The sequence below is a fragment of the Gekko japonicus genome, unplaced genomic scaffold (assembly GCF_001447785.1).
Source record: "Gekko japonicus isolate JY-2015 unplaced genomic scaffold, Gekko_japonicus_V1.1 scaffold4549, whole genome shotgun sequence".
Lineage (NCBI taxonomy): Eukaryota > Metazoa > Chordata > Lepidosauria > Squamata > Gekkonidae > Gekko > Gekko japonicus.
The window spans coordinates 28,786-39,230 of record NW_015170408.1 but is presented as its reverse complement, the minus strand read 5'-3'; the positions used below and the strand labels follow the sequence as shown (position 1 = coordinate 39,230).

The following is a 10,445-nucleotide window of genomic DNA, read 5'->3' as shown; positions in this document are numbered from 1 at the left end:
CCACAGGTGCGCACAAGCACCCAACGGCGCATGCGAACACTTGGGTTAAAAAAACCCAACACAACCCCCACGGCGCCGCTTCTCTGCTGCGCCGCAGGAGTGAGGTATGATCGGCACCTCCCCCCCAACCACGGGACGTCCAGCGGGACGTTTGATCCGGCTGCCGCGTGGTAGTTCGCTCCGGGGCAAACAGCCACGCCTCCCCCCCGCGATATCTGGCCCGTGTGACCGGGGCCTAAATATGTCTTATGCATATAGGTTCTACTGCCCATGCTCCGGTCTGTTAAACCAGGGAGGTCATTCTTCTGGTTCCTCCTCTTTGTGTCCTCAAGGCAGCCTGCAGCTAAAAGTCACAAACCTTCGAGGAGGACGATGTGACTGTCACTTGCTTCATCTTGTAGGTTGACAGCTTTAGACAGCGAAATACCCGGCATTTGTGGGGGGGGGAGCCTAAGGAAGGTGAAGTTTGTGTCAGGGAGGGACCTCAGCAGACTACAAAGCCATCTGCCCTCCAAAGCAGCCATTTTCTCCAGGGGAATGGATCTCTGTTGCCTGGAGTCCAGTTGGAATCCCAGGATATCTCCAGCCACCATGTGGAGGTTGGCAGGCCTATTCCTTTGGGCTTTTCCTTACAAGCTGTAGAGGCCCTCAAACATTTGCACACGTTGCTCAATGGCCAGTGCTCAGTCTAGGGTTGCCAGGTCCGGGTTGGGAAATACCTGGAGACTTTGGGGGTGGAGCCAGGAGAGGGCGGGGTTTGGGGAGGGGAGGGGCCTCAGCATGGGACAATGCCATAGAGTCCACCCTTCAAAGCAGCCATTTTCTCCAGGGGAGCTGATCTCTGTCAGCTGAAGGTCAGTTGCAAAAGCGGGAGATCTCCAGGCCCCACCTGGAGGCTGGCAGCCCTAGCTCCATCTCCTTGGTTGATATTTTGGATTAGGGTTTTGGAAACTCTGACTGCTTTATCTGCTTGGTGGCTAATCCTTCATGGGCTGATTGACAAGAATCTCTCTGCCCCACCCAAGTAGTGTTTTTGTTCTTGAGTAACTGAGATTTAGTTGCAGCAGAACACTAGTTTCGGTCAGACCCTTGATTGCAAATATTCTGATTCCAAGGCAGGGCCAGAGGTCAGGTCTGTGGGGCAGAGTCGAGTGGGTGCCAGCAAAAGCAATAACAAGAAAAATGGTGGTTTGCTGTCATGGCTGATGCATGGTGAATGAGGACTGCGCTCCAGTTCTTGCGCAAGCCAAAGGAGCTGCGGAGAGAGAAGAGGGTGCAAAAGCTTGACAGGCATACCTGCTAGCTGCTGCCAAATTGCCACATCGCTCTGCCTCCACCGACCCTGTCTGCCCTGCAGGGGTAGCTATGGCTGTCACCAGGGGTCATTTCGTAGAAAAAGAGGTGCAGGAGCTCATTAGCATAACTTATTGGCATAACTTATTTGCATATGCCACACCCCCTGACATCACCGGAAGTGTATCAGAGCGCAACACCCACCACTCAGGCTCCACTGGACTGCGTTCTGGATTGCAAGCTATTGGGGGGGAATGTGCAGATCTGCCCTCACAGAGGAGGGAGAGCTTGTACCTGAAGGCGGGCTGGGGGGGGCGGCTCTGTAACTTACCTGGCTGCTTCTTGCTCCTCATGGCCCAACAGAGGGCTGCTGGGAGCAGGAGGCGGGGCTTGTTGCATGTTCCCACCCCCTGGGCTCCTTACTGCCGGAGCTCCGCTCCTGTGTTCTCCAGCAGGAAATGACCCCTGGCTGTCACTCACCCATGGACTCTGCAGGATCCCACAGAACTGCATAGGGCAGGGGTGTCAAACATAAGGCTTGGGGGCCAGAACTGGCCCATCCAGGGCTCTTACCTGGCCCGCAAACAACTGGTATGTATGCAAAGGTAAAGTTACTCCCCCTTTTATGCTATCCCTTGGGGGGGGAAATCTAGTGTTGCATATAATTAAATACATTTGGGGCTGGGGGGGTTGGTATTTTTTCATATGTGTGTGTGCATGTGTGAGTGTGTATGTACCTGGAAGTCATGGCGACCTCTGGTGACTGACCCCTACTGGGAGCCTGGAGCATATTAAGAGAGGGCTTGGAAGATATTCAGAGAGGCGGCTGAATAAAGCCTGCCCCCACCTCCAGTATTTTAAGGAGGTCTCCCATCCAAGGACTTGCCAGAGTTGACCCTGCTAAGCTTGCCTGGATTATTCAGGTCAGGGCAATACATTTGGGGCTTTTGGTGTTTGGTGTTTGGAGAGCCAGTTTGGTGTAGTGGTTAAGTGCATGGACTCTAATCTGGGAGAACTGGGTTTGATTCCCCACTCCTCCACTTGCACCTGGCTGGATGATCTTGGGCAAGCCGTAGTTCTAACAAGAGCTGACCTTGATAGGGCAGTCCTCGAAAGAACTCTCTCAGCTCCACCCTACCTCACAGGGTGTCTGTTGTGGGGAGGGGAAGGGAAAGGAGTTTGTAAGCCGCTCTGAGACACCTTTGGGTAGTGAAAGGCGGGGTATAAATCCAATCTCTTCTTCTTCTTCTTTTGTAGATTCTCCACTAAATCAATTTGCTTTCACTGCTAGGAATCCATTGCTTTTGTTTGTATTTGGAGTAAAAAAAATAATATTGGCTGCGGTCACACAGAGCATTAGCCACACTACTGAGACGGATGATAGGCAGATTTTCCGGGCGCGATCACACCGCAACATCTGGGAAGCATAGAGCTCCCATGGCGAACCTGAGGCTTCCCGCCGAAGATGCGGAGTTAAAAACTAGTACCTCTGAGGTACTAGTTTTTGGAAACCGTGGGGCAAGGGCTGGTGTCTGATCGCGTTTCCGGTGGTAGTCCGTGGCACCCGGCGCCTGCCCATGTCCCGTCGCAAACAGGTTTCTTTTTCCCCAAGTCTCCACAGGATGCGCACAAGCACCGAATGGCGCATGCGCACGAAGAGGAAAGCGAAAGTTCTGTTGCTCCGCAGAATCGTGCATGCCGTTGGTGAGATCGCGCCGCGCCACTTCTTTGCCGCGCTGCAGGATCGTCGTGTGATCACCACCTCGCCCCTAACCACGGGACCTCGACGGGACCTGTGATCAGGCAGCCACGTGTTATTTTGCTCTGGGCCAAACTGCCACGCTTCCCTCCCCCGCATTTTACGGCCCGTGTGACCAGGACCATTGTTAATTGGGTTTCCCTTGTGTCCTTTATAAAGTTTATATCTCCAGTACCTGGCATTACATTTTATGGCACACATGGCCTGGCCTGACAAAGTGACATTTATGGGCTTATCTCAAGGATGCGGCTCTCAGGGTTTTTCAGAATGAGAGTAACCCAAGGCAGTGGTCTCAAACACACTTCATTACAGAAATGAAAAGAAGGCTGATATGATGCAGCTATGTGAGCCACAGCTTCACAGAAGCCTCATCTCTCATGTAAGCACATGAAGCTGATTTGCACTGAATCAGAACCTCGCAGTGCCATCCTAAACAGAGCTACACCCTTTTGAGCCCACTGAAAACAGCGGACTTTGAAAGGTGTAGCTCTTCTTAGGACAGCACTGTGTTGGACTATCAAAGTTAGTAATATCTACTCAGACTGGCAGCAGCTCTCCAGGGTCACAGGCAGAGCTCTTTCCCATCACCTGGTCCCTTTAACTGGAGAGGTCGAGGACTGGACCAGAGACCTTCTGCATGCAAAGCAGATGCTCTGCCACTGAGTCGGGGCTGCTTTGCAGGGCTGCCTAGTTTTAAAGTCTTATTGACACTGGTTTCAGCTGTATGCTCTCTGTCCTGTCGTTCTTGAGGTTAGAAGGATCAAAGCAACATAAACTGAGTTCTAAAAAAATAAAATAGGCACAAGCTTTGGATTTGAACTAAGAAGTAGGGATGGGCACAGACCTCTCCATGAACCTAATTTCATCATGCATATGGCCGATTTGTGGTTTGTGAGGCTTCAGTTCATGAGACTGGGTCACCTACAAACCACTCACAAGTTGTCATGTTTTTCAGAGAGCTTCTCAAGGTTTGTGGTGGTGGTGGTTCATGTGGCAGACACACTGGTGCCAATCAATTAATCATCAAATCAACAGAAGGTGGGATTCTGCAGCCCTTCTGCAGCCTTGGAAACACCAATAGTGGCCCTCCAAATAAAAGTGGCCCTTGTGGGACCCAGGGGTGTGGAGAAGAAGGTGGGATTCTGCAGCCCTTCTGCAGTCTTGGAAACACCAATAGTGACCCTCCAAACAAAAGTGGCCCTTGTGGGGCCCAGGGGTGTGGAGGAAAGCATGAAAGAGCCTGGGTCAGGCTGGAAGGAGATGAGGGAGATGTGGAGGAGGGGTGTGCACCGGCGGCGCAGGAGAAAGAGGAGGTGGAGACCTGTGGCTTGGGGGAGAAAGGGGAAGGTGACCTCCTTTTGATAGAAGCGGTGGGAGTTCTGGGAAACTGGTCCATGGGGCAGTCAGAGGGAGGCCAGCAGATGAGACCAGGCCAAAAAGGGGGACCCCAGGAGGCCTGGACGTTGAGAATCGTGGGGTTGGAAGAACAAAGGGGGGGTGATCTCCTTTTGGCAGAAGAGGAGACTCGGCTGGAGATCTGCTGAGAGTTTGGTGTCTCTAGCCCACAGGGGTGCCGTTCTACTGCATCACGAACCTTACAAAATGAACCAGTTCTGTAAATGGGAAGGTTCGTGGTTCATGAGACCCCACGAGCCGGGATGAATCTCCATTTTCCCAGTTTGTGCCCATCCCTACTAAGAAGGAAAGGCATCATTAAGCTTTCCTCTCATCAATGTTGGGGCAGCGCTTCAAGAAGCCTGAAATCCTGGCTTCATGTCAGCCCCATCAGCTAATCTGGAATCAAAGGTTTAGCTGATCGATATCACCGATTGCTTCCGTTTCACAGGTCTAAATGAAAGCCATCAATCGTGCACGAACCACCCCTCAGCCCCATCTCATGTATAACTTTGCATCGTCTACCTCTGTATCTTCGGAGTGACTCCATCAAACCGGGGACATCATACAAATCCAGCAGATCCATAGAGACAGGCAGTGGTTCCAGCAACGACACCTTTTCACTCCTAGACAGAATGTCGATGTTTAATATTTTACTATGTTTACAGTTCACCTTTCTAGCTCTGAGACGCAAGGCAGATTACACAATTAACCCACAATTAACCAATCAACCCACAAAACCCAAAGGTACCATTTATGTGGTCCCTCTAGACAGCAATAAAGAAAGAGATTAGCTGTGCCATCCTATGCAAAGTTTCTCCAGTCCGAGCCCATTGAAATCTGTGGTCTTTGATTGCTGTAACTCTGCATAAGACTGCGTTGTCAGAAACGAGAGTTGCCAGGTCCCCCCTGGCCACCAGTAGAGGGGGGGTAGGGTTGACAGGTTGGGAAACTCCTGCAGATTTGGGGGTGGAGCCTGGGGAGGACACGGATCTCAATGTGGGACACCCTCCAAAGCTGCCATTTTCTCCAGGGGAACTGATCTCTGTCGTCTGGAGATGAGCTGTAATTCCAGGGGACCCCCAGGCCCCACCTGGAGGCTGGCATCCCTATCAGAAATTTATGTTTATACTGACCTTGTCAAGGTGTTTTTCACATCCTAGAGGGAGGAAGGGTGGGGAAAAAAGAGAATCTACAGTTACTGGAAACTACATAGCCCATTTTTGATCCGCATTCAAGAAGCTTAGAGCAAAACAGGTAGGTCTCTCTTTCTCCATTGTATCCTCTCAACAACCCCATAAGGTAGGTTAAGCTGAGAGAACGCGACTGGCCCAGGGTCATCCAAAAGTCTCACAGCAAAGTGGTGATTTAAATCAGGTTCTCCCACATCCTAGTTGTGACATTCTAACCACTATACAACACTGTCTCCCAGTATCTTTACCAAATTATTAAGCAGGGTCAGCCTTGGCTAGTATTTGGAAGGGTGACCTCCAAGTAATACCAGGGCCACGACGCAGAGGCAACAATGGCAAACCACCTCTGAAATGTCTCTTGCCTTAAAATCAAGTCCAGCTCACCACCTAGTGGTGCATAATGCTAAAAGAGCTAGAACTTCTGGTTGCCAGACAATCTTGGGATCTTCCGGCTATTCTGCACACAATGCCATACGATAATAATAATGATTATCAAGTTCATTCTGGACAACAGAGAATAGAGCCTCTAATTCAGAATTGCATAGTGTTTTGTTTCCTGACCTTCAATAAAAAGTTGGATCAACCTGATGCTTGCAGCACCAAAATCCATCTTTACCAAAATTACAGATGTAGTACTTTAGAAATCACAGGGATGTAGCTTATGGAGACAGTTCAGGGGTACTACAATTCCATAGGAACTGGGGGGGGGTTACTGGGCAAAGCATCCGATTTCCTGAGAATCAGCATTCTTTTCTTTCTTCAGTGACACTACCTTGGTTCAGAGATTCCAAATACAGACATCTTTAGGGTTGCCGACTCTAGCCTGAGAAATTCCTGGCTATTCTGCATCAGGAGGGCAGAGTCCAGGGAGCAGTGGGCGCTCAGCTAGGAATGTGATACCACTCTAGGACATCTGTTTCACCTTCCAAAGCTGCCATTTCCTCCAGGGAAAGTGATCTCTGCAGTCTGAAGACCAGCTATAATTCTGGGAGATCTCCAGGCCCCACTTGGAGAGATCACCCTATTTCTTCCTGAGCTGTCCTTGACACTTTCAGTCAGACAGTTATGGTACTGTAGGGTTGCCAGGTCTTACCTGGATGTCGGCGGGGTGGGGGTCCCTCTCCATGTCTGGGACTTTTTGGCACCCACGCAAAACACACACACCGTGATGACATCACCCAGAAGTGACATCATCGTGCAGGGCATGTTGCCAGGGATGCTCTAGTGTTTGAGGGGGAAAACTCTATGGTAACCATAGAGTTTTTTCTCAAATGCTAGAGTGTCTCCCCGTACAACATGCCCTGTGCGATGATGTCACCTCTAGATGACGTCCTTGTGCCAGGCACGTTGGCACAGATGGAGGCTCTTTGGGGGCGGGGCTCCCCCGCCGGTCGGCTGGGCAATGGCAGATTGGGCTCCACAAAAGTGGGTAAACCCTATGGTACTGTCAGCCCTGCCACAGCCAAAATTCCCTTTTCTGCTCCAGTCTTGAGGACACAGGATCCCAATCACCTTTTGCCGCAGGTAAACCCAGGCAGCCTCACCTTGAGCAACGAGGCAGCTGGCTGCTGTCTTTTGTGTTCCATCTCCGAAATCAGGTCTTGCAGACCGGCACACTGTCCTAGTACAAACACCCAGTTCATCTGCAGCTTCTTCAGGGTTGCCTGTTCTTCCTCTTCCAGCTGCCTCAGAAGCAGCTGCTCCTCCTCATCTAAGGCCTGGCGCCGTCTCTCGTACCCAGATACAATTAAGGCTCTGCACTGCTCGACTTTCTCCTATCGAAAGAGAAAAGGGCATTTGGGCATCTGGCTGTTTCAACTGGCTTTCCCCCCAGATACAATCCATTGGCTCACCATTTAAATACATGGCCTGCCCCATTTGGGAGGAAAGCAATCTGTTAAAGGATAAATACAAAATCTCATTTAAAAATAGCTTTCCCTTTCTTCACAATGAAGCTGCCTTATTCTGAATCAGAACATCTATCTATCAAGGTCAGTAATGCCTACTCTGGCTGGCAGCAGCTTTCCAGAGTCTCAGGCCAAGGTCTTTCCCATCACCTACTACCTGATCCTTTTAACTGGAGATGCTAAATCTTGAACCTGGGACTGTCTGAACGCCAAAAGGATGCTCTTCCACTGAGCCATAGCCCTTCATACCACTTAATAATAGAATTAGCCATTCTGCATGATTTCACAGAGGCACTTGGCTGGTGTTAACTAAATCCAATTGGAATGGTTTGAGGTGTGTGAGTGGGATTTGCTTATTGACTGATTTGTTCAGGGGCAGCAAATGAATCAGGGGAAAAGCCTGTGTGGTCTGCTCTTCTGCTCTGAACAGATAGTATTATATTGCTGTAAAGGTTTCCCTTTCTTGAAAGCTAGTCAAATTCAACTCTAGGGGGTGGTGCTCATCTCTGTTTCCAAGCCGAAGAGCCAGTGCTGTCTGAAGACGTTTCCATGGCCATAGATCTGCATAAATGAATATAAGTGTTGTGACCTGCAGGTCTGCAGATCACGCACAGTTACAGGGGCCTGTTCGAAAGCCAGTAACCCTTGTATGGTGATCTCGCCCTTTTCCCTCCCTCACACACAGGATTTCCCCCTTTTTTCTTCTTCTTTCTTGCTGAGCAGCCCCTATATCAATTTTCTTCTTATTTGTTTGTCTACGGCTGTCCCACCCAGTCATTTTATTATAGGTATTTTGATGTTGGCTCAGCCCAGGGAACTGAGGGAAGAGCACAATGACCTCCTTATATTCTACTTCTGAAATGTCACATAAGAAGAAGCTTTTGAAAGTTCAAAATATACGAAGTGTTTTATTTAACTTGGAGGAGAAAAGGTGAGGTGGAATCAGGTGTAGGATGTATGAGGTGAACAGATAATAAAAACTGGGATAACTTTGTAATCACACTAACACCAGATAATTTGTGGCCAACATGTAAGTGCTTCTGCTATTCAACAAGGTCTTCAAAATTTTGAGGAGAGAGGCTTTCTTTTAAGTTTCTGATTAACCTCGCAAGCATAGGTTACACTGACTCTTAAATTCTAGAAGGCAGAAACATACAACTAAATTCCCCAAATCCTTCTTCATACAGAGACAGGGATCACTCCTCTTTTGCGAGATACCTCCCTTTTCACTAGGCAGGGATTACTTCTTTTAACTATAAGCAATTTCCCTTTTTGACTTGAATGGGGATCCTCCTTGATCTACTCACTCCTTCTGCCCCTTTCCCAGTCCACAGTCAGGGCTTAATTGTCTCTTCTTCAGCTGTCATTTCTTAACTGACTCAAAAGAATTCTGTTTGAACAACCTGTCACTCAAAGATTCATGGACTCTATTAGGCATTAACCCTTGACAGTCTGCCACACCTTGACTTGTAGGACACCAAGGGAGGAAATACTGGGCTTGCCAAGGGGATTTCTTGACTCTGAAGGCTTTGACTTTAACAATGCCTGCACTCAACTGCAGGCTAAGTCCATCAAATCCCCTTTCCCATCCTGCGGTTCTACACCCACATTCCTCTGCATTTGAAGGCAAGTGGCAGATTTAAAGGGCCCCTGAAATGATTTGACTGCTTTGTCATGAATGGCTTAGGCTGGTGCTGAAACATTTAATGTTGAAACATTTGACTCAGCCACACAGGCAGCGTCTGCAGGATTCTTCTGAAAAGATCGAGGCGAAAAGCCCCCCAGCCACACAGCTGGGTCAGTTTAATGTTCTGCAAAGTTTGGATAATCAGGTCAAAATACTGGCAGGTGGGGATGTGGGTGTCTTTGAATGCAGACATTAGTCCCTGCTTCCAGTGTCAGGATTCAGCTGTGTTACATGCCAAACTAGAACAAAACCGTGCCCTCTCTCCTCCTAGAATTGCCAACCTCCAGATGGCACCTAGAGATTTCCCACTGTTATGATTGATCTCCAGAGATGGCCAAGATCGGTTCCCCTGGAGAAAAGGGCTGCTTTGGAGGGTGGGCTCTGTGGCAATAGACGCTGCTGAGGCTCCCCCCTCCCCAACCCCCCCCAAGCTCCACCCCCAAATTCTCCAGGTGTTTCCCATCCCCCAACCCCCCCAAGCTCCACCCCCAAATGCTCCAGGTGTTTCCCAATCCATAGCTGGCAACCTTCCCTCCTCTGCTACCAGCACCTCTTGCATCTAGGGCCGAGGGGTGAAGTCTTGCAGGGAGGTTTTGCATACAGTTACTGAAGTGTAGTGGGTTAGACGCATGTAGAAACCTCTGATCCTGGTGTGGTGATCAGCATGGTTTACTGGTAGACAACAAAAGACAAAGACTAACGGCCGGCTGGCCAACTATATACACACCTGGGGACGCCCCCCTAGGTCCCGTTGGTGGGTTTAAACCTCCCGCCATGTTCCTATTGGTTCCCAAGTGGGGAGCCTAGGAGCCTGGTTCCCATTGTTCTTCCAGAGTCAAGCGGGGGGGTATTCGCTGGCCCCTGGTGGCGTCAGCAAACAACAGTTACCAACCTCACTGTGAAGACTGGAGTTCTCCCATAATTATAATTGATCACCACCAGACTACAGAGATCGGTCCCCCCCAGATGAAATGGCAGTTTTGGAGGTTTGGGAGCTTTGAACTCTTATGGCATCACAGCCCCACGGAGCTCCTTTCCCTCCCAAAATTTCACCCTCCCTGGGCACTACCCCCAAATCTCATAAGAGTTTCACAATCCAGAGCTGGCAAACCTAGAACGACTGAGCCCCACCGCATTCCACTCGAAGAATCAAGAGGACTTAAGTCAACAGATTGGGCAACCGTTGTTTTCCCCCAGCTAACCGACCAGAA

General features: G+C 49.8%; 1 protein-coding gene across 1 annotated transcript in view; it reads right to left on the bottom strand.

Moving 5' to 3' along the window:
* The window catches only part of LOC107116388 (E3 ubiquitin-protein ligase TRIM58-like), a 35,266-nt gene that overhangs the window by 5,201 nt on the left and 19,620 nt on the right, over positions 1–10,445 (bottom strand). Inside the window, exons 3-5 of the mRNA XM_015418289.1 lie at positions 7,185–7,415; positions 5,584–5,606; positions 4,973–5,073 (exon numbers count right to left, since the gene is read on the bottom strand). Of these exons, the coding sequence (XP_015273775.1) occupies positions 4,973–5,073; positions 5,584–5,606; positions 7,185–7,415 (355 nt within the window). The remainder of the gene's footprint in view (positions 1–4,972; positions 5,074–5,583; positions 5,607–7,184; positions 7,416–10,445) is intronic.